This window comes from Ovis aries, chromosome 9, assembly GCF_016772045.2.
Source record: "Ovis aries strain OAR_USU_Benz2616 breed Rambouillet chromosome 9, ARS-UI_Ramb_v3.0, whole genome shotgun sequence".
NCBI lineage: Eukaryota > Metazoa > Chordata > Mammalia > Artiodactyla > Bovidae > Ovis > Ovis aries.
Window position 1 is genome coordinate 13,787,543 of NC_056062.1, and position 23,245 is coordinate 13,810,787.

The window sequence follows — 23,245 nt, forward strand, 5'->3', positions numbered from 1 at the left end:
CCTGCCTGTTAGGGGAGGCACCCTGTGCTGACTTGCATCCTCCCCGCAGAAGCTGGCGTCCTGGAGGTGCACGCCCAGGCCCTGGGCCTGGAGGGGGCTGAGGTCTCCCTGGCCTGGGTGCCCCAGGCCCGGGCAGTGCGTGTGGTAGGAGGTGACCCCCCTGCAGACCTGCTGCTGCTGGAGCTGTACCTGGAGAATGAGCGCCGCAGCGGCGGGGGGCCACTGGAGGGCATGCGCAGCCTCCCAGGGCACCTGGGCACCGTGGTCTCCTTCCAGCACTGGAGGGGTGAGTGGGGCAGGACAGGGCTGTTCCCTACCATGGCTTGGAGCCCTGATGACCTGTTCTTTCCCTTCTTCCAAGTGGCCGAGCGGGTGCTGCAGCGGGACCACCAGCTGCAGGGCTCACAGCTGAACCTTGTCCCCCACTACGATGTCCTGGAGCCTGAGGAGCTCACTGAGGATGCCGGCGGAGGGAGCCACCCAGGCAACTTGGGGCCTGGGGCCCCCAGGCACATTCTCCAGGAGGCAGGAGGACCAGCAAGGGCACAGCATTATGCTGGGGATGTCACACTGGGCTCTGAGGAGGCGCCAGGGCAGTCAGGAGCTTCTCTGAGCACAGGCCCTTGTTTGGACAGCTCGTTGCTGGCACGGGCCAGGCCAGTCAGCTCAGGGTCTTCAGAAGAGGAGGGACCGGGGAGCCCAAGGACTGTGGGGTCTCCGGACCCAGTGGAGATCGCCATGCGCTCTTCAGAGCAGGTGGCGTCAGTGGGCTTGGGGCCCGCGGGGTCACCGAGGCAGGAGGGCCTGGTGGAGACGGTGCTGGCAATGGAGCCGGGAGCAATGCGCTTCATTCAGCTCTATCATGAGGACCTTCTCGCCGGCCTCGGAGACGTGGCTCTCTTCCCGCTTGAGGGCTCAGATACGACTGGATTCCGGGTAAGCAGCCCCTGAGGAGTCCTCACCTTTAATCCTCCTCTGCTACTGGGGGCTCTGGGTGCCTTTCCTGTGCCCTAAACTTGCCAACTGCCCCCCCCCCCACCCCCGCCCCACGGTCCTGCAGCTCTGTGGAGCCCTGGCCCCGTGCCGGGCAGCCGAGGAGTTTCTGCAAAGTCTGCTGGGTAGCGTTAGCTGTCACATGCTAAGCCTGAAGCACCCAGGCAGTGCCAGGTTCCTGCTGAGCCCAGAGGGGCAGCACGTTCTCCGGGAGCTGGAGGCACGGTTCCAGTGCGTCTTCGGGACAGAGCATCTGGCTGGGGCCGTCCTGGACATGGATCTGGAAGAGGTGGACATGGAACCTGCCCCGCCCTCCCCTTGTTCCCCCCACCAGGCGCTGCCTCCACCCTTGCTCAGACGCCTTGGGGGGCAGGTGTCCTGGGAGCCTTGACACTTTCTCCCAACAGGTGGGCCCCACTGAGGCCCTGCAGGCCCTCCCTGGCCTCTCCTCCACCCCGTGGCCTCCAGACGATCCGGACAGTGACCAGGAGAACTCAGGCCTGGGTAGGGATCCCTGAGGCCCCAGGACATCCCGCAGCCCTTTCTTGACCTCTGGCAGCTCTGTGCTGCTCTGCACTGTGCCCATCGGCTGAGCAGATACCCTCCAACCCCTGTCTCCATCTTCCTCCCGGCCCCTGACTGCCCGTCCTGGCTGGGCTCGACCCTTGACCGGGTGCCTCTCCCTGCCCCCAGAGGAGGTCCGAGAGCTGCTGGCCACCCTGGACGGCCTGGATGGTGAAGACTGGCTGCCGCTGGAGCTAGGGGAGGAGGAGCCTGAGGGGCAGCCAGAAGAGGAGGTGACACCCCCCAGGTCTGGGGAGGGGCCCTCGGCCCCCAGCACCAGAGAGTCTGGGCGGCTGCAGGAGGAAGCCGAGCTACAGCTGGCGCTCTACCGGTCCCTGCAGCCGCGAGGCCAGGGAGCCGAGCAGGAGGAGGCTGCGCTGCAGCAGGCCCTGGCCCTCTCCCTGCTGGAGCCGCCCCCCCTGAGAGGGGAGCAGGAGCTCCTCTGGGGCCAGGGCCCGGGTGGCTGGGCCCAGCTGGAGGTGCACGCCTCCTTTGAGCGGGATATGGACGAGCTGGACCGGGCCCTGGAGGCTGCCTTGGAGGTGCACATCAGGGAGGAGCTGGTGGAGGCCCCAGGCTGCGTGCTGCCTGCGGAGCTGTGCACCCGCCTGGAGCGGTGCCATGGCGTGAGTGTTGCTCTGCGCGGTGGCCACATCGTCCTCCGCGGCTTTGGGGTCCAGCCTACCCACGCGGCCCGCCACCTGGCAGCACTGCTGGCTGGCCCCCGGGATCAGAGCTTGGCCTTTCCCTTGGCGGCTTCCGGCTCCACGCGTGAGTCCGCAGGCTGGGAGGGGGTGAGGAAGGCAGGGGCCACCGGTGCCCTGGGCAAGGCCTACAGCCTTTTTCCTTCCTGCCTCAGTGCCACAGCAGAGGCCAAAGGAGCCGCTGGGCAGGCTGGAGCGTCTCGCTGAGAGCAGCAGTGAGTTCCAGGCGGTGGTGCAGGCTTTCTGTGGCACACTGGACACAGCCCACAGCAGGATCTGCGTGGTGCGGGTGAGGCCGCTCTGTCTTGCCGCCTCTGGTCTCTGGACTCCTGGCACATTTTGCTTGCAGAGCCCGTGGCCAGGGAGACAGAAAGCTGTGGAGGTTGGGGGTCCCAGCCCGGGTCCCCACTCTGCCAGTGACAGTCAGGTGCAGAGCGTGGGGTGCTGGCACCATCTCGTGGCTTCTCTGAGGATTGCTCCTTCCCCAGACTGCACCTCTGGGGGCTCCCCTGCCCGCCATGGGGGTGGCTCCAGCAAGAAGAGGGCTGGCTGCAGCCTCCTCCTGCATTCACTTGTAAAAACTGGCAGCTCTGAGTATGGTCTCGTTGCCGAAAAGGCTGGGAACTACTAGTGGGGGGCCAGAAGGAAGGAAAAGGAGGCTGAGAAGGAGAGGCTGCAAGGCAGTGGGGTGGATGATGGAGGCAGTGGCGTCCCGAGGGCCGGTGGGGTCAGAAGGAAGGGCTGAGGAGGAAGCTGAGCCAGGCTGGTTGACTCTGTGAGAGCAGTGCCCAGAGACAGGATAACTGAGCACGAGCTGGGCTGCACACTCAAAGGCCAAGGGGCCGGAATCTGGGGCCAGCCGAGAGCCGGGAAGCCAGGCGGCCCCTTTGACTCTTGAGGCACCGAGCTGTGGGTGGGTGGGCCTGGGGTGGGGTAGCAGCATCAGCAGCCTGGATCTGGTCGGAAATGCAGAAGCCCAGGCCTTCCCCAGCCCTGGCCTGGTCAGCCAGCAGCAGCACCACTGCTCTCCTGGTTCTCCTGCTGTAACTCCACAGGGAGGACTCTGCTTCCATTTCTGGACTTAGCAGCCATCACCCCTGCCCTTTGCAGAGGACAGACCTCCTGCACTCGGGCCCCAGGCTCCTCTTGAGGTTCAGCTGGTTGCCTGTGCAACTTCTTCCAGCAGGACCTCTGTGACTCACGTGGTCCGCTTGAGTCTTTTCTCCACTTAATTTTAGAGACTGTCTCTTGTCTCCCTCCAGAGAAGATGTGGAGAATGGACTTCCCTTCTCCCCGTCATTTCTTCCCTCTTCCATCTCACATTTGGTCAGTGACATTATTTTTATGTTGACAAGGTTGACAAACCAACATCATCATCTGAGTGTCATGAAGCTCCATGCTTGGGCCATCAGTTCAGTTCAGTCGCTCAGTCGTGTTCAACTCTGTGACCCCATGGACTGCAGCATGTCAGGCTTCCCAGTCCATCACCAACTCCCGGAGCTTGCTTAAACTCATGTTTGGGCCTTAGGTTGATCAATATGATAATGAAAAAATATTTACCACTGGACCAGAGAGGGCAAAGGGGAAGGAAAAACCTAGTTATTAAAACCATGTTGCCTGAAAGAGAATATTCTAGGAGTCAAGGGCAAATGGCCATTAATTTCATTTACTCTCTGCGTTTTTCTTTGGTGCTTGGCTACTGAGTTTCTCCTGGTGACTCCGTCACCCTCTTGCATAGTTTCCTTTTCTGTTTAGTAGAAGTATCTCCTTGAGTGAGTAGTAAACACATTGGACTTTTAAATTTATTTTGCCTTTTGCAACTACAACTTGATATTGATATTTTTTCAAACAAAACATGCTGTGTTTATTAAAATATTTCTATGAACTTAAGCACAGCTGATTCTTATGTGCCTTAATCTGTCCTTATTTTGTTTGCACCATAAATAGTGTGGCTGGGTATAGCAATCAGGATGAAAATATATTTTCCTTCAGATGTTTGGAAGACTTAACTCTTTTTCTTTCCTTCTCAAAAATTTTTTTTTCTTGGAAAGGTTAGAAAAAAAACCAACAAAACCCTTCTGTGGCCTCTTAGCATACAGTATTAATGGTGAGAAGCCCAGTATGAGAATGTGAGATTTTTTCCACTTTTGTATATCGACTTTGGTGTGTGTGTGTGTGTGTGTGTGTGTGTGTGTGTGTGTGTAGTCTTGCTGAGTTTCCTTTCACTTTGAAGGCTGATGTTTTCCCAGCAGGTAGGGGCCATGGGTGTGCCTTTCCCATCGTCCTTGGCATTTCTTTCCATCTGAAGATGCCACCTTCAGCTCAGAGAAACTGTCTTCCATCAAGCCCTTATTTGCTCCCGTCACATCTGGCGTCTTGTGGAGTTCCTACTACTGAGATCTTAGACTTCCCGGCCCCTCTCCCACATCAGTCCTCTCATAGTTCCCAAGTCTTTCTTTAGCTCTGCACTGAGTCACTTCCTGATCTCTATCTTCATCTTATTATTTAGCTTACCCACTGGATGCAGTTCAGCAATTCCATGCTTAATGTAAGAACACTCTAATTTTCAGACTGTTTCTTTTTCACAGTAGGTAACCTTGTTTCATGGATACAATATTATTTTGCATCCCTCTGAAGTGAGGAGAATTTCTTAAGAAACTTTTTGGGTCCCTGAGTCGGCTCCTCCTGGTTGACTACCAGGTCGGTCATCAGGTCTCCCATCACTGGGAAGTCCGGGATATCTCCTGGCATTGAGGGTGAAGTCCTGCCTGAAGTGCAGGCACCGGGCTCAGCCTCTCTCTGTAGAGGCATGGCTGTGGGTGCTGGGTTTTGGTTAGTGGATGGGTTGTCCACCTGCAGCCCCCTCGGAAGCCCTCCAGTGCCACTTGGGGCCCTGTGGAGGTGGTGAAGGTCAGCCTCCTGTGGGCTACTAAGTAGAGCATGGCAGGAGCTGTGAGGTCTCCCCAGGCTCTGAACTCCTCCAAGAGGGCTCTTTGGGGCTCAGCCCTGCTGGGTGGCCGAGGCACAAGTAGCCTGGCTCTGACTGATCCCACCCCGACCCCCTGCCTCAGGTGGAGCGCGTGCTACACCCACTGCTGCAGCAGCAGTACGAGCTGCACCGGAAGCGCCTGGAGCAGTGCTGTGAGCGGCCGGTCGAGCAGGTCCTGTACCACGGCACGGCGGTGCCCACCGTCCCCGACATCTGCGCGCACGGCTTCAACCGCAGCTTCTGCGGCCGCAATGGTGAGGCCTGGGTCCCTGCGGGGGCGGAGGCTCTGCTCCCTGGAACCACCCTGACCGCCCCCCCAACCCCGTGCATTACCCCCCCGCAGGTGCTCTCTATGGACAGGGCGTGTACTTCGCCAAGCGTGCCTCCCTGTCGGTGCTGGACCGCTACTCGCCCCCCGATGCCGAGGGTCACAAGGCAGTGTTCGTGGCACGGGTGCTGACCGGTGACTACGGGCAGGGCCAGCGCGGGCTGCGGGCACCCCCTCCGCGGCCCGCCGGGCACGCGCTCCTGCGCTATGACAGCGCGGTGGACTGCCTCCACCGGCCCAGCATCTTCGTCATCTTCCACGACACCCAGGCGCTGCCCACCCACCTCATCACTTGCAAGCACAAGTCCCGGTTTCTCCCCGAAGACGCCCCTGCGCCCCTGAGCACCTCCCCAGCCACCTGACCCTAGAGGCCCCCCTCGGCCCGGCCTCCCGCTCCCTATTGCCCCGCACAGCCCTACCGCCCCGCCTCCTGTCGTGGTGCTGTGTCCCCCCCTTGGGCAGGGTTCCCCCCACCCCGGCTTGGGCCGGGCCGACCACCAGGGGTCAGCAGAGCCCGGGTGGAGGGTGGCCGGGCCAGACCTCGCCCGAGCGCGACTGTGTCGTTTGAATAAATGTGCCTGTGAAACCTGGCGGGGGCCCTGCTGGAGCTCTGGGTCCGACCTCTGTTTTGAGGGTGGCTAGGGGCGGGGCCGAGGCAGAGCCGCAGCGACTGGGGGGCGGAGGCCGACCCGGCGCGCCCCCGAGCGACCCCGCGTCGCCCTAGTGTCACGCACGCTCCCCTAACGGCGTCTCCTTGGCGACGGGCGGCCCTCCGCGCGCGGGGAGTGAGCTGTGCTCGGCGGCGGAGGCGGGGTGGGGGGCGCTGTCCCAGAGCAGCCGCGCTGGCGCTCCGGCCCCGCCGCCACGGGGAGCCCTGGCCCCGCAAGCACTCGGGCGCCAGGACCGCACGGGCGGCGCTCGGTTAGGGGCCGGGGCGGGGCTCTGGGCTCGCCCCGCCCGCACAGCCTGCGCAGCTTTCCCGGCACCGGCAGTCCGGCCGCACGGTCCGAGCCCAGCGGAGCTGAACCATCGCGCAGGTAAGACCTGGGCCCGGACGAGGAGGCGCGCGGCGGGCGGGAGCCGCGGGATGGGGTGGGGGCAGCCCGGAACCAGAGGCTGCGTCGAGGCCCTTCCTCCCTCGGGAGGATGCCACCTCCGTGCGCGGAGACTGCGGAACTGGACGGGCGGTGCCCGGGGTGTGGGCAGGAAAGGCTGCCGGCGGGGTGCGGCTGGTGGCGGGGCGCCGGTCGGGGGGCTGGCCGGGAGGCAGGGTGCGGAGGGGCTGTGCAGGGTGGGACGGGCCGGGGCGGGGCGGCCCCCAGCTCGGTGCCCGGCGTCTCCTCCCAGCACAGAGCCCACATTGTGCCCCCGCACCAGCTCAGCCCCGCCAGGACGGAGCCCCGTTCACCTGCACGCCCGCGCGTGGGGCCCGGGCGCTGAGGGGCGTGCGCGCGTCGGTGCCGGTGCGCTTCTGCGGCCCCGGCTGGGCGTGTGCGTGCTGCGCAGGGCGGGCTGCTGGAGCGGCGGCCCAGGCTCCCTCCCAGCCTCCCTGCAGCAGAGCTCCTGCGGCCCACGCCGATGCGGCTTCAGCTATTTATAGGGCTTCACTGCGGAGACCGAGGTGGGGCTGCGCTGGGGTGGGGTAAGGCGACGGGGAGCCCTGTTGGCTCGGACAGCTTGGAGGTAGAGCTAACGTCGCCGGCTTGAGGTCTGGGTCCTTCCCTGAAGGCCTCTGAGGGGAGGGGCAGCAACCAGTGGTTCCCCATGGCCTGTCTTGTTTACTGATCGGAGGATTAGGGGAGACAGGGTCCAGGTTTGGCACAGAGGAGCCAGAGGCCAGTGTCGGTGTGATGGGGTGGAGGTTGGAATCAGTGGCCTCTGAGGGGGTGAGCCCCTGGGCAATGGTCTGGAGGGGCCAGTGTTTGGGTGACTAAGACAAGGGAGCGGCAGTGAGTGTTGGGGGGTGTCAGTATCTCAGTGCTGCAAGGAGTGAGGTCAGTGTCTTGGGTGGGGGGCGGGGGTCACTGTGTGGGTGTCTGAAGGATGAGCTGGAGAGGTGAGGCCAACCGTGGTTGTCGGGAGAGGGTGGTCCGTCCTGTCGGGGTTGAGAGGGTTCAGCGTGTGGATGAGGCAGGACGTAGGAGCGGTGTGGGTGTCAGTGTCCAGGTGACAGGGCGCCTGTGATGGGTCCCTGTTTAGGTTAAGAATGTGTAGGTCAGTGTGGGGCAGTGTGCCCCCATACGTAGAGGTGTGATCCCCTCCTGCTTTCTCTCCAGGAGGCCATGTCGGGCGAGGACCAGGAGGTTCGGGCAGTGGTTGAGGATGGCTCCAATGGGGGCAGTGGCTCGCCCAGCCCTGGGGACACGCTGCCCTGGAACCTGGAGAAAACCCAGCGGAGCCGGCGAGGTGGAGGTGGCCCCGGAGGAAATGGGAGTGTCCTGGACCCTGCCGAAAGAGCAGTCATCCGCATTGCAGGTAACGCTCAGGAACTCGGCCTGTCCGGTTCATCAGCTCTCACCCGTTGGCTGAGCCCCTGCTGTGTGTTCTGCGCGGGGCTTCTGGAGTCGGAGAAGAGGCCCGGGGCGGCTTGCAGGGCGGAGCGGGCCTCTCCGTCCCGAGTGACTGCGGGCAGCACAGCGCCACCTGCTGGCCGCGCCCTGTCAGCTGCACGAGGCCGGAGGTGGAGCTTGCGGAGGGCGCCTAGCCGCTCTCAGGACGAGCCCTCAGGCCCCAGTGATGGTGACATTTCCTTAGGTTGCTGGGGCAGAGCCGCCTCCCAGGGAGTAGAAGCATGTAGGGGCAGGACAGGAGGGACCACCTGGTTGGTGGAGCCCCAGCCCCTCCCTGAGCCAAGATCCGGCCTGGCCTCCAGTAGCTGCCATCCTGGAGGAGAAAGGGGAAGGTCCGGGGCAAGGACCCTGACCTTGTGGGCTGGCAGCAGACAGCGGCTGCGCCCTCTGGGAATTAGGTGACGGCTTGTGCTGCGAAGGGAGGAGCCAGCTGGGGGTCTCCAGGTCAGCCACGAGGGCAGGACAGAATGATGATGAGGGGGTGGAGGGGGGCGCGGCGGGCAGCACCCCTGCAGGAGGCCGACGTGGGTGGGAAGAGGCCAGGAATCCCAGTGCTGGGCGGGACGGTGTAGGCGGCAGCGAGGGACGTAGTGGGTGGGAGCACAGGGACAGCTTGTGGGGGTGTGGGGAGCTGGAGGGTGCCGCTGCCCGGGGCCTTGTGGGCGCGGCTGGACCGCGGTCTTTTTCACATGTCACATCTGGATGCGAAGGAACGAGGCCCTCTCACTCGAGGGAAGGTGAATCCTGAATGTGCTACCGCAGCCCGGACCCCGGCGCTGTCAGCGCCCCCACCCCATCCCTCCGTGCCGTCCCACGAGCCCTGGAAGCCAGGGGCTTCTGGACACGGGGTGCGCAGCGTTTGCAGCTGGAGGAACGCTGCCGGGGCGTTCCGGGGGAGGGCGTTTCTCAGCCCTGGGAGACGGGGCTTGCCAATCTGATGGGTGGCAAGGACATTGTCTTTTAAAAAAATCATATTTTCTTCTGCACATTCCTGATTTCAGTCCTTTTATTCGTAATTTTTAAATTTTCTTTTTAGCTTAAGAATTTCATACCGAAAACACTTAATCTCCCAGGTTGCAAGGGAAAGCTTCTCGGTAGCGGCGGCGGGCGCGGAAGCGGGTGGGCGCGCCAGGGGCGGCCAGGTGAGCTCGCTGGGTCTGGCGGCCAGCGAGGAAGGGGGCCCCTGCCAGGCCAGGCACGCAGATTTCGGGACGTCGTTGGGCAGGCGACCGGGTCGGGGGCGGGAAGGGGGTGTGCGCCCCGCCGGGAGGAGCGCGGGGCGGAGACTAGGAGCCTCCGACGCCGGGAGGCGCCGGGGCTCGCGGCCGCCGCTCCCCCGGGCCCCGCCCGCCCGTGGGGCATCCTGGGTGCGGGGCGGGGCGGGGGCGGCTCCTTTAAGCGGCGCGCGCGGCTGCAGGGGCCGAGTGGCCGCCGGGGACTGGAAGCCCGCTCTGCGCCGCAGCGCCTGGCTTGTCCCGCGCCCGCCGCCGCCATGGCCGCCCTGCCGCCGCCCGACGAGCAGGACTTCATCCAGGCCTACGAGGAGGTGCGCGAGAAGTACAAAGGTACGGCCGCGGCCCCCGCCCACCCTGCGGGCTGCCTGCCGGCCGACTGGCCGGCCCTGACAGGTCCTCCGGCCCGGCAGTCCGGCCTCTGACACCTCGTCTGCGGGGGTCGTCCCGATCGGAGCCCAGACCCCCGGCTCACCCCCCAGCCTCACTCGACCGGCGCGGCCGCCGGCAGCGCGCTCGGCAGAGCCCGGTGGTCATGCCCTTAATAGGGCATGGTGCGGCGCGGGCGGGTGGAGTGGGCCGCCCTGGCCAGTGTCCTGTGTCCGGCGTCCGTGCACAGCAGACACGTGGGTCAGTCTAAGCTGTCCCCTACCCCTCGGCTGGGCGCGTCCTCCAGGAGCGCGGGTGGCCGCCTCTGTCTGGCAGTGGGTCGCATAGCTGCTGTCTTTCCTCACCTCCCCAAATTGGTGAGCACCTAGGCTGCTGCCCGGCCTTGGCAGGGACCCTGTGATGCCCCTTTACTGTCCGCTGGGGAGCAGCTGTGGGCTGGGGAAGTCGGGTCAGCCCCCTCTTCCTCTCTACAGGGGTCCACTCTGGGGCTTTGGCAGACCTCTGCCCCTGCTCCACCCGCCAGGGGCCCCTGGGTCTGCCCAGGCCTCACTGCTGCCCGCAGCCCAACTGCCTGGGGCGTGAGCTCTGAGTAGGCATGGGCGCAGCCCTGGCCCCTGGCCCACAAAGGCTCAGCAAGGGTCGAGGTGGGGCGCTGGGCAGCGCTCAGCCAGAGCAGGTCCCAGCCCACACGGCTGGTTAGGCTGGCTCTGACCCCAAGGGCAGTTCAGGGAGAGAGGTCCTGCTGGGACCTTGCCTGGAGCCCTGGGCAGCCACTGTCCACCCACTGACCTCACCCAGGCAGGGGAGGTTTCACCAGGCCCTAGGCTCATCTCTGCTGGGCGGTCGTCCACTCATGGCTGTCCAGGCCCTGGCCGGGTAGATGTGCTGAGTGCTTCCCCCGCCAGCACTGTGGCCGACCTGCTTGCTTCTGTGACCAGTCGCTTGGGCTGGAGACACTGCTGTGACTGTGAGCTCCTGAGCCTGCAGGGAGGGAAGGTGCATCTTGGGCAGGCTGGCCTGGCCCAGGGGCGTCTGTCTGGACACGTCCAGGGCAGGGGGCAGCCGCCCACCTGGGCCGCAGCCCTCCTGGCAGGCCCCAGGACGGAACTGTTCATGAATTGGCTGCTCTGAAGGAAGTGGGGACGCCGCACAGAACGAACAGCGCTCTGTCCAGCACCTTCCCGTGTGGCTCCAGAGCCCGTCAGGAGGTCAGGCTGGAGTGTCCCGGCCTGAGAAGCCCTGGCCCGCTGCTCCCTGGGGTGGTGCCCATCTCTCAGGAGTGAGGCCTGACAGGACCCTGTGGGCTTCTAGGACTGGCCTGGAGCTGCCTTGGCCGTGCCTGTTCTGGCTGGCCTGGTTGCTGCACGCGGGTGCAGGGTGCCTTCCTGAGGTGGCCAGTGCCGTGGCTCAGCTCTGATTGCGGCATGGGCCTGGGGCGGCTGAGAGCAGCGAACTGGGGGAGCAGGTGTGGGGGCTGCTGGTTGGGGTAGGGAAGGCTTCTGGGGGACCTGAGTCCCTCAGCTCCTGGCTTGAGCCATGGGAACGGGCAGGGGGCTGGGCTGGGCCCCGGCTGGTCAGGGCCACGGCCAAGGCCCGAGGATGGTTTCAAGGAGGCAGAAGAGGCTGGGCTGTGGGCTGCAGGCCTGACGGCTGTGAGCCCCTCGGACCCATGGAAGCCTGAGGTCCTGGCCTATCCGCCCCTGGCGTGGAGTGCTGTTCACTGCGGAGAAGAGGGGTGAGGCCTGCTGGGCTGGAGACAGGAAGGAAGCAGGGGTTCCCCTCCGGGGGCGCAGTGAGCACTAACATGCTCAGCCCTCAGGGACTCCTGCCCAGCTCTGCACACCCGCTTCTGGTCACTCTGGCCGGGGAGGGCCTGGTGCCGCCTACCTTGCCTCATCCCCGCTGGCATTCGCCCTGCCCCCACCCTTGCCCTGTTTGCCCTCTTGGACGCACCTTCCCATCTGCCTCCAGAATCCAGCCTCTGCTGTGACCTTCGTGCCCTCCCTGGACCCCGGGGCACCTCCCTGTCCACACTGGACCTCACAGTCCACACTGGATGTGTCACTCCCCTGGAAATCCCCCACGCTCCCGCTCCCCGCAGCGTCCTGCTCCTCCCAGGGCCTTCTCCACTTCCTGTCTGCCGGCCCCTGGCTCCAGGGCAGATCCCCACAGGGCTGGAGAGCCAGGCGGGGCTGGGGGAGGCTGCAGAGGCCTGTGGTCTCTGTGGGAGGGCAGGGAGGGGGAGTTCAGATGATGCAGGCCAGGCTGTGGGGGGAAGGTATATGGTGAAAGAGCCCCCCAAAGCCCCGTGGCGGCCCTTTGCATGCGGGTCCAGAGGCCTGTCCAGGCAGATGGGACACAGAGTCCAGGACAGGGAGTAGGTGGTCCAGCCAGGAGGGTCTGGGCAGCCTGTAGAGAGTTCAAGGCTGTGTCTCGGGGAGCCTCAGTGTGGATGGGGGGAGGGGGGCTGGAGGGTGCCTGCCAAGCTACTGCCGTGGTCCTGGAGGGGGCACGGACATGGAGCGGGGAGGGCAGAGGTGAGCAATGTCGGCAGGGGTGTTTGTGGAGGCAGGTCCTCCAGGCAGGGCTGGGGTAGGGGGTCTGCTGGAGGCACCCCCAGGAGACCGTCGGCTTAGAGAGGGTGGCGCTAGGAGGCAGCGACAATGGTGTGGGGAGTGTCCTTGAGTTCGAAGGACGTGTGCCTGGCTGGTGGGGTTCCCTCACCTCCCTGTCTGGCCCGTCACGTGTCCCACCCCGTCCCATCCTGGGCTCGGCTACCTGTGTCCCTGGCACCAGCCCCAGGCTCTCAGCCAGGACTCAGGGCGCTTGCAGGGTGAACAGGTGATCGCATGGGGTGTCATCTTTGGTGGCCAGAACTCAGTGGGCAGGATTGGGGTCTGGCAGTTATTTGGGGCTCATTGGAGAGGGCTTTTGGTCTGTTTATGGTCAAAAGCTAAAAACAGACAGAAAAGCACTATGAGAATATAAAGAAAAAAAGTGAAAGTCTCACTTTGGGTCCCTAGTCTCACTGGCTCGGGTGACCATAGTGTGTGTGTGAGTGAGAGAGAGAGAGAGAGAGAAAAACAGAGAGAGAATTCAGTGGTTTTAGCAAATTAATAGACTTGTGAAGTCATTCGCACCATTGATTTCAGAACATTTACAGTCCCCAGCCCCTGGCAAACACTGATCTACTTTAGGTCTCTGTGGATTTGCCTGTGTAGGACATTTCACATTAATGGAATCATCCAACTTTGTGTCTGGTTTCTTTCATGTGGTGTAATATTTCTCCCATGTCATAGTGCGTGGTTCTTCATTCCTTTTTATGGCGGTATGATATTCCGTGGTGTGGATAGACTATGTTTGGTTTACCTCTTTCTAGGGTGATGGGTCTGGGGGCTGTTTCCACCTTTGGCTATTGTGAATATGCTGCTGTGAACACGTGTCTGCTGGTTTTTGTGTGGATGTATGTGTTTATCTCTCTTGGGTATATACCAAGGAGTGGAATTGCTGGAACATGTGTTAATTCTATATTTAACGGTTTGAAGGACTGCCAGATTGCTTTGCAAAGCAGCTGCACGGTTTTGTGATCCCATGAGCAGCGTGTGAGGTGTCCAGTCTCTCCACATCCTCACCAGCACTTATTATCTGCTATTAGGGATCCCCGGGTAGCTCAGACGGTAAAGTGTCTGCTTGCAATGTGGGAGACCCCGGTTTGATCCCTGGGTGGGGAAGATCCTCTGGAGATGGAAATGGCAACCCACTCCAGTATTCTTTCCTGGAAAATTCCATGGGTGGAGGAGCCTGGTAGGCTACAGTCCATGGGTCACAAAGAGTTGAACACGACTGAGCGACTTCACTTTTGATTATAGCCATTCAATCCTAGTGGGTGTGAAGTGGTTTCTCTTGATTTTGATTTGCATTTCCTGATGATGTTGAGCATCTTTTCTTCTGCATATTGGTTATTTCTGTGTCTTCTTTTGAGAAGTGTCTGTTCAGAGACTTTATCTGTGTTTACCTTGTTTTTTTTTTCTTTTTATTATTGAGTTGTTAGTGTTCTTCATGTATTCTAGATCTAAGTCCCTTATCAGAGGATTTGCAAAAATATTCTCTGATTCTATGGGTTGTCTTTTATTTTTTTGATGATGTTCTTTGAAGCACAAGAGATTTTAACAAGTCCAATTTATCTATTTTTTTCTTGGTTGCTATGCTTTTGGTGTCATATCTAAGAAACTGTTGCCTATTTCAAAGTTACGAAGATTTATATGTATGTTTTCTTCCAAGAGTTTTATAGTTTTTGCTCTTACATTTTGTTCTTTTATCTATTTTGATTTTTTGAATATGGCATGTGGTAGTGGTCCAACTTTATTCCTTTTTTTTTTTTTTTTTTTTGCCACACAGTTTGCTGATTCTTTGTTCCCAAACCAGGGATCAAAGCCAGGGCCCCTGCAGTGAGAGCGCTGAGTCCCAACCACTGGACCTCCAGGGAAGTCCCCCAACTTTACTCTTTTGCTTGTGGATATCCAGTTGTCCCAGCACCATTCACTGAAAAGATTCTTCTTCCCCCACTGAATGGTCTTGGCACCCTCATGCTTTTTAATGGATACAGTACCAAGCATTCCATTATGTGGAAGTACCTCACCTTATTTATCTGGTCCCTTTACATTTGGACAGTTCAGTTCAGTTCAGTCGCTTAGTTGTGTCCGAATCTTTGCGACCTCGTGAACCGCAGCATACCAGGCCTCCCTGTCCATCACCAACTGCTGGAGTCCACCCAAACCCATGTCCATCGAGTCGGTGATGCCATCCAGCCATCTCATCCTCTGTCGTCCCCTTCTCCTCCTGCATGCAGTCTTTCCCAGCATCAGGGTCTTTTCCAGTGAGTCAGCTCTTAGCATGAGGTGGGCAAAGGATTGGAATTTCAGCTTCAACATCAGTCCTTCCAATGAACACCCAGGACTGATCTGCTTTAGGATGGACTGGTTGGATCTCTTGCTGTCCAAGGGACTCTCAAGAGTCTTCTCCAATACCACAGCTCAAAAGCATCAATTCTTCGGTGCTCAGCTTTCTTTATAGTCCAACTCTCACATCCATACATGACCACTGGAAAAACCATAGCCTTGACTAGACAGACCTTTGTGGACAAAATAATGTCTCTGCTTTTTAATATGCTGTCGAGGTTGGTCATAACTTTCCTTCCAAGCAGTAAACGTCTTTTAATTTCATGGCTGCAGTCACCATCTGCAGTGATTTTGGAGCCCAGAAAAATAAAGTCTGACACTGTTTCCACTGTTTCCCCTTCTATTTCCCATGAAGTGATGGGACCAGATGCCATGATCTTCGTTTTCTGAATGTTGAGCTTTAAGCCACTTTTTCACTCTCCTCTTTGACTTTCATCAAGAGGCTCTTTAGTTCTTCTTCACTTTCTGCCATAAAGATGGTGTCATCTGCATATCTGAGGTTATTGATATTTCTCCCGGCAATCTTGATTCCAACTTGTACTTCCTCCAGCCCAGCATTTCTCATGATGTACTCTGCATATAAGTTAAATAAGCAGGATGACGATATACAGCCTTGACGTACTCCTTTTCCTATTTGGAACCAGTCTGTTCCATGTCCAGTTCTAACTGTTGCTTCCTGACCTGCATACAGATTTCTCAAGAGGCAGGTCAGGTGGTCTGGTATTCCCATCTCCTTCAGAATTTTCCACAGTTTAGTGTGATCCACACAGTCAAAGGCTTTGGCATAGTCAATAAAGCAGAAACAGATGTTTTTCTGAAACTCTCTTGCTTTTTTGATGATCCAATAGATGTTGTCAATTTGATCTCTGGTTCCTCTGCCTTTTCTAAAACCAACTTGAACACCTGGAAGTTCACGGTTCACGTATTGCTAAAGCCTGGTTTGGAGAATTTTGAGCATTACTTTACTAGTGTGTGCGATGAGTGCAATTGTTTGGGCCTATCATTAAAAGTGATTGTATTTTGGGACTTCCTTGGTGCTCAGTCCAGTGATTAAGAGTCCGCCTTCTAATGCTGGGGACTCGAGTTCGATCCTTGGTTGGGGAGCTAGGACCCCACATGCCATGGGGCAACTAAGCCTATCCACCACAGCAAAGATCCTGAGCTCTGCCACTGAGACCTGATGCAGCCAAATAAATGAAGAAATATTTTACAAAATGATTGTATTTCTAATTTGGCCCCTGGTGTAGATGACCCAACAGGGCTTTCTCCCCTTGTCTCTTCCTCTCCCCTCCTCCAGGGGAGCTTGGGTCATGAATTAGCTGGGGAAGGGTCTTCCCAGCTGGATGGTCAGCGCTTGGCAGGGACTGTTCCTGCTGCCCTAGGGCCAGGAAGGAGGAGGGGGCATCTGCTACCCATATGCATCCTGGGGTGGGGTGCATCCAGAGCCCGTGCTGCAGGGAGGAAGGGCCTGGAAGGACCCCAGAGGCTGGGAGATCTTGGGCAGGCTGGTGGTCAGGTGGGCCGGGGGCAGCATGGGGACTGGGGGCCGTGGAGTGGGGAAGGCGTAGCTGGGGGGTTCTACCCCCTGCTTTGGGTTCCTGTGGCTGCCGTAACAAATCGCCACAGTCTGGGTGGCTTAAAACAACAGAGGTTTTCTCTCACAGTTCGGCAGGGCCGAGTGCCCCCAGAAGCTTTGGGGCAGGTTACTTTCTGGCCCCCCTATCTTCCAGTGGCTGCATCCCTGCAGTGTCGCCTCCATCTTCAGCATGGCCTCCCTTGCATCTTCTCTTCTGTCTCTTGTAAGGACACTTAAGACTGGACTTAGGTCTTCCTGATAGTCTAGGATGATCTCATTGCAAGAATCTTAACTAAGTTACAACTGCAAAGACCCTGTTTCCAAAAGTACCTTTCACGGTTTCTGTCTGTTTTTGGAGCCACCGTTCAGTGCACTGCCACCTGCCTTCTGAAATTCATGTCTGTCATGTGCAAAAGACATTTGCCTCTCCCAGCATCCCCAAGAGTCTTACAGCCACAACACTCAGTCCAAAATCTCACCTAAATCTGATCCAAAGCCCCACGTCTCATCTAAGTTGTCTATGTCAGGTATAGGTAAGATTCTGCATACGGTCCACACTGGGGTGAAACCCATCTCAATTTGTGGACCTGTGAGCTAGAAATCGAGTTGTATACTTCCAAAATATAATGTTGGAGAGGCATAGAGTAGACAGCTCCATTACCAAAAGGAGGAAGAAAAGATAAAAGGGTCACCAGTCCCCAGCAGGGCAAGTTCCAATATGGCTGAAGGCCTGAGAACACCCATCTGGGGCTTGATGCTTTGCTCTCTGTACCTTCATCTCTGCCGGCCTCTGTCTCTGGGCCCAAGGCTCTGCCCTTGGAGTCATCTTTTGCTTTAAAAAAAAATTCTATTTATTAGACTGCTCTGGCTTAGTTGCAGCATGTGGGATCTAGTTCCCTGACCAGGGATCGAACCTGTATTCTCTGAATTGAGAGCTGGGAGTCTTAGACACGGGACCACCAGGGAAGTCATGATTTTTCCCTTGATGGGCGGCATATGTTTGAAGCTGAGTAGCTGCTCTGTTGCCCCATTTCCTGCCTGCAGAACCCCTGAATTCCAGCATCTTTCCTTCATCCTCTTCCATCCAAGCTGGCAGTGTTTCTGCTGATACAGCACCCTTTTTGACCGTGTGGGTCTCCCGTGTACGTCACAGGGACCCATGCCATCAGGGAGGAGGCTCCTCCTTCCCAGGAGGCCCCTCTCTGAGCCCAGCTTGTGCTGAGATGGTTGGATCTGCTGGTCAGACATCAGCTCTTTTCAGAGGACGACTGTCCAGTCATGTCGTTGGCTCTCTCTCCTCACAGCGAGACTCCCTGCAGCCGCCTCTCCTGAACCTGGGTGGGCGTGAAGTTCCTGGGTCACCAGCACAGGCTGTCTTCCTGTTTCACAGTTCCTTCCACGATTGGTGTCTTTCCTCCTGAACTTTCCTGTAAGGAACAGATAAAAGCCAGGTCACATCTCCCACACTTGGCTTGGAAACCTTCTTAGCTAAAGATGCAAGTTCATCTCTTGCAAGTTCTACTTTGCACCTGACACTGGAACTCAGTTCAGCCAAGTTTTTTGCTGTGTTTAATAAGGATCACCTTTCCTCCAGCTTCCGGTGATTTGTGCTCAAGGCAATCTAGGCTTTTTCTACCATACTCCTCAAGTTCTCAAGCCTCTTCTGTTACCCAGTTCCAAAACCAGTGCCACGCTTTTAGACATTTGTCTCTCCTGGTAAAAATATCTTCATTAGTTTCCTGTGTCTGCCATAACAGATGACCACAAACGGGTGGGCCGGAACAGCAGAAACTTCCTCTCCCCTCTGGAGGCTAGAAGGCCAAAGTCAAGGTGTTGTCATGACACTGGCTTCTCTGGAGGCTCCAGGGAAGACCCTGCCTGCCTCTGCCTCTTCCAGGGTCTGGTGGCTGTGGCGTGCCCTGTGGCAGCATCCTTGCAGCCTCTGCCCCTTCTTCACAGGCCTGTCCTCTGGGGATCTCTTTTCTGCCTCTTATAAGGGCACTGTCATTAGATTTAGGTTCCACCCAGATATGCCAGGGTGATCTCGTCCTGATATCCTGAACTTAATCACATCTGCAAAGACCCAATTTCCACTTCAGGTCACAGTCACGGGCACTGGGGGTCTCTACATGAGCACACCATCTGGGGCTGCTGGTCAGCGCCTTCCCTCCAGGTTGCCTGCAGTTGGTGATTGGTGTTCTGTAAAACCTCCACAGCTTTATGTTTTATGCTTGTTTTTAAGAAAAACGTGCACAGTATTTTATAGTATAATTTAGTTTATGTATAACTTTGTAATCTAATATTGTGAAGTATTTAGGTGCAAACATAATTGCGGTTTTGGACTCTGAATTTTAAATCATTATAACTAAGATCAAACACATCTTTATTAATCAAAATAGGAACCATTACAATCAACACATTTTTGCCAACAAGAAATAAGTTTATTTCTATAGTGTAAAAATCCATGCTTCGGGATTCAGTGAACTCTTGGAAAGCATTTTCTGCCTCCTTCTGGCTGTGGTAGCGTTTTCCCTGCAAAAAGTTGTCAAGATGCTTGAAGAAGTGGTAGGTGGTTGGTGAGAGGTCAGGTGAATACAGAGGATGAGGCAAAACTTTGTAGCCCAATTCATTCAACTTTTGAAGCTTGGTTGGTTGTGTGATGTGCAGTTGGGTTTTGTCATGGAGAAGGCTTGGGCCCTCTTTGTTGACCAGTGCTGGCTGTGGGTGTTGCAGTTTTCAGGGCATCTCATTGATTTGCTGAGCATACTTCTCAGATATAATGGTTTTGCTGGGATTCAGAAAGCTGTAGTAGATCACATGGGTAGAAGACCACCAGTCTCTACCATGACTTTTTTCTGGTGCAGGTTTGGCTTTGGAAAGTGCTTTGGCGCATCTTCCTAGGCCAACCACTGAGCTGGTTGTTGCCAGTTGTCATATAAAATCCACTATTTGTCACTCATTACAATCTGATCAAGAAATAGTTTGTTGTTGTTGCCTAGAATAAGAGAAGATAATGTTTCAAAATGAGGACTTTTTAAATTTGCGATCAGCTCACGCGTGTTAAGTCAGCTCAAGAGACACCCACTCATTCAGTTTTTTCACCTTTCCAATTTGCTTCAAATGCTGAACGACCTTAGAATGGTGAACATTAAGTTCTTTGGCAACTTCTCGTGTAGTTGTAAGAGGATCAGCTTCGATGATCTGGCTCTCAGTTGGTCGTTGTCGTTGTCAACCTCCGATGGCTGGCCACTACGCTCCTCATCTTCAAGGCTCTCATCTCCTTTGCAAAACTTCTTGAACCACCACTGCTAACCACTGTATGTCGGTTAGCAGTTCCTGGGCCGAATGGGTTGTTGATGTGGTCTCCTCTGCTTTACAACCCATTTTTAACGCAAATAAGAAAATTGCTCCAATTTGCTTTTTGTCTAACTTCATTTCCATAGTCTAAAATACAGATAAACAGCAAGTAATATGTTACTAGCAGAAAAACAAAAAGGGAGAAATGCGCATTAACACGATGTATAGCATAGTCACATTTATTTAAGAAGGTATTCCAGTATCAAACAGCAAATGTCAACAGTGCAAAAAGTGCAATTACTGTTGCACCAACCTAGTGTTTTAGACACGTGTAACTTCTTTTTATTTAATGTTACAACAAATACGATCCTTCTATGACATGAGTTCGTGATTTGCATGGTAATCATATCCTCTTTATTTTGTGCTATTTATGTTTTTGTGTGGCAGGTGTACTAAGGGACAGAACGCACACGAGGCGTGTCTCGGGCAAGGGGAGTGGGTCCTGCACCGCTGTGGCGTGTCAGCGGTCAGCGGAGGAGCGTGCCTGGGCTCAGGCACACATACCACCTGCTGGTCTCAGCACCGCCTCACTGTTGTGTCCTTGGGCAGCTTCCCGCTCAGGACTGCATCCTATTGAAACTGATCTCCTCCCATGGAACAGTAGGTTTGGTCTAGTTCAGCTTTTTTGCTGCTGGAAACTGCTGCATAGCAGAGCTGTGTTGCTGGATCATGTGTGTCTATGGCTGTTGTTAGAAATGGAATTTCTGGGTCAAACCAGCAAGATTTAAGCTCCAGCTGCACCATGGTGCCGTTTTTTGTTTTTGTTTTTTCACCTATCAGATTGGCAAAATTCCAGAACCCCGGTTTCTGGATTGTATTAGTGAAATGGTGGGAACCAGGCCAGTGAAAATGTCTATCAGGCCTAAAAACCGCAGTGCGTGAAACAGCAGAGGATGGGGGCAGCGCCTGAGGGAGGGTGGGTGTAGACCTGCAGCGGGGGACCTCCTGACAGTGCAGGCAAAGGGTCACTTTTTGTGTTGAAAGGGGGAAAACCAAGAATCGTGTTTGTATTTACTTGACTTTTCCCCATAAAGAAATTTCAGAGATTTGAAGAGGAAGCCAGTCCTGACTGTGAGTCGCATACTGTGTGCAGGGCAGGGAGGGGACAAGATGGGGGCACTTTTCCCTGTGTCTGGGGAATAATTCCTATTCAAACACAATATTTTTACAAGGTCCTAAGGTGTCTGCTCTGGAGTAGGAAATAGTAACCCCCTCCAGTATTCTTGCCTGGAAAATTCCATGGAGAGAGGAGCCTGGCGGGCTACAGTCCAAGGAGTCGCAGAGTCAGACACGACTGAGCGACTAACAACACACAAAAGGTTGTCTGCCAGGTTCTGCAGTGCCTGAGAGGGCTCACTACCCCCCTGCCTACCTTGCACCCCAAGTCAGGGCTGCAGACAAACAGCAGCACCACGCCGATCTGATATGCAATCACGTGAGCAGGTAAACGAGGCAATTATTAACAGAGTTGGCGTGCGGGGCCGGCGTGCCTGTCAGGAGCGCAGCTCTAGCTCAGGCGCAGTGGTCCTGCGGGCTCAGACCCCTGCACTGGGAATGTGAATCTGCTGTGGATCTGGGTCTTTCTTTGTGCTTTTGGAACTTTATCCATTTAAGTCCTGACAGATATTTATCAGTCCGTGCCAGAGAAGTTTATATCGTGCACTGCGAATGCAGGGTTTCTCCCACCCTCTTTTTCTAACTCTCCATTGTTAGCCTATAAGAAATCTCTCCAGTCTTTCGAAGGATGTTGCAAGCTGGCTGTTCTAGTGGGCGCCTTGTTGGTTCTGACGGGTGGTCGACGGTGCTGGTTTAGGTGCTGAGGAGGCAAAGGACACTTGTCATCACTCTGTGGTCAGAGTGGCGTGTATACGGTTTCCTTTCCTCATAGGCCTGGATCCACCTCGCCAGCAGCTGAGCCTGGAGGCTCGCTCTGGCCTCTGGCCGTGTGGCTTTGGGGACATCCCAGCCACCGTGCCGAGTTCTATCGCCCAGCTGCTCCTGCTTCCGGTACTTCCCACAGGGGAGGCCTCTGGGGCAGTGTCACCGTCAGACTCAGATGGAAGTCTGGTCTCCTGTTAACAGCTGGCCTTCCCCACCCATGGTTCAGCCACTGGGCACTTTAGTAATTTAAGGTTCAAAAAGTAAAACTTGAATTTGCTGTGGATGGTCTTTACATAGGATTTACATTGTAGTCACAGTTATCTATGTGCTCCCAGTGGCTCTGGCTCAGACAGTAAAGAATCCGCATGAGTGCAGGAGACCAAGGTTTGGTCCCTGGCTCGGGAAGATCCCCTGGAGGAGGAAATGGCAACCCACTCCAGTATTCTTGCTTGGGAAATCCCATGGACAGAGGAGCTTGGCAGGCTAGCCCGTGGGGTTACAAGGAGTTGAACATGACTGAAGCGACTGACACTATTCATGTAGCACTTGCTCTGTATTAGCCTATATGTAAACACTACTTCAGTTTTTATAAGGGACTTGAGCATCCAAGAATTTGAGTGTTGGCTGGAGTTCTGGCACCAGTTCCCCTCGGACCCTGAGGGACCCCTGGACCTCCTTTCCCAATTTATTGGGCCACTTTGTAAAAATCAGAAATCTCAGTGAGTTTTTATGAATTGTCAGCAATTTTGAGATTGATACATAGGTTTTCTCCTTTAATCTATTACTGAGGTGAACCTGTTACTAGAGTGCTCTGTGTGATTACGGGGGAACCCTACATAGTAGAAGCCGTCTGTGGCTATCACCTGCCAACCAATCACTAGTGAGCTGCTGCAGGGCAGGCTGTCCCCGGGTGGGTGCAGTGTGAAGCTGGGGAGCGCTGGTGGGGAACAGGGACTTGAGGGCAGGGAGGGCCTTGGGAGCAGCGGTGGTCTGGCTGGCAGGCGGGGTGTGTGGGGGTGGGGTCCTCCTTGCCTCTGGCCCAGGGCCACACCTGCCAGGGTCTCAGGAGACTCGGGGGGCACTTTGTCCCAGACAGAAGGGCTGGGAAGGAGGGGGCCTGGCTGTGGTGGAGGAGCTCAGCTCAGGTCCCAAGGACCACAGGGGTGTGAGCTGCTTCTTTGCTCATCAGCCTGTGCCTGTGGGTGCTGCTGGCTTTGCCCCTGTGGTGTCATCATGTGCCCCCCAGTCCAGACCCAACAGGCGGTGGGCCTGTAGAAGGAAGGGTGGATGCCTGAAGGTGGCAGCCCGCCTGGGGAGGGTGTGGGCCCCCAGGGAGGAGCTTTGGGTAAGGACGGAGGGAAGACTGGGGTGTAGGCCTGTGGGAGACTGGGGTGCCTGTGCCCCACAGCCCCACAAAGAGGATCAGGGTGGAGTGGGAGGCGCTTCCTGGGGCTGACCTTGAAGCGGTGTGCCTGCGGCACCATGAATGAGGCCGAGCTCATCCCACTGGGCAGTGCCTGCGAGGGCATTCTCCCCAGGGCGCCGGCAAAGACGCTCGGTGTCCAGGAGGCTGATCCTGTCAGCAGTAGGGCTGGTGGTGGGGACCCCGCAAGATGTGCTGGGACCCAGACAGTTGGTGGCAGATGGACAGACCAGACGGTGGAGCCACCAGGACCCGCAGGGCTGACCCACCTCAGGATGAC

The 23,245-nt window shown here is 57.0% G+C and overlaps 2 protein-coding genes across 13 annotated transcripts in view; both read left to right on the forward strand.

Annotated features, from left to right (window-relative positions):
• PARP10 (poly(ADP-ribose) polymerase family member 10) overlaps positions 1–6,185 on the forward strand; it is a 33,350-nt gene extending 27,165 nt beyond the window's left edge. For 2 of the 5 annotated variants that reach the window (XM_042253937.1, XM_042253935.2), the window contains exons 3-9: positions 50–936; positions 1,061–1,282; positions 1,401–1,497; positions 1,687–2,328; positions 2,417–2,550; positions 5,333–5,504; positions 5,594–6,185. In XM_042253937.1, coding sequence (XP_042109871.1) covers positions 50–936; positions 1,061–1,282; positions 1,401–1,497; positions 1,687–2,328; positions 2,417–2,550; positions 5,333–5,504; positions 5,594–5,940 — 2,501 coding nt within the window. In that variant the 3' untranslated portion in view covers positions 5,941–6,185. The remainder of the gene's footprint in view (positions 1–49; positions 937–1,060; positions 1,283–1,400; positions 1,498–1,686; positions 2,329–2,416; positions 2,551–5,332; positions 5,505–5,593) is intronic. The other 3 variants (XM_027973336.3, XM_042253936.2, XM_042253938.2) reach the window with 3 other exon arrangements.
• Positions 6,186–6,358: 173 nt separating this feature from the next.
• PLEC (plectin) overlaps positions 6,359–23,245 on the forward strand; it is a 53,959-nt gene continuing 37,072 nt past the window's right edge. For 3 of the 8 annotated variants that reach the window (XM_027973301.3, XM_042253926.2, XM_060419939.1), the window contains exons 1-2: positions 6,359–6,615; positions 7,855–8,053. In XM_027973301.3, the coding sequence (XP_027829102.2) occupies positions 7,861–8,053 (193 nt within the window). In that variant the 5' untranslated portion in view covers positions 6,359–6,615; positions 7,855–7,860. Of the gene's footprint in view, positions 8,054–9,570; positions 9,714–23,245 lie in introns of those variants that run through there. The other 5 variants (XM_027973309.2, XM_027973310.2, XM_042253925.1 and 2 more) reach the window with 4 other exon arrangements.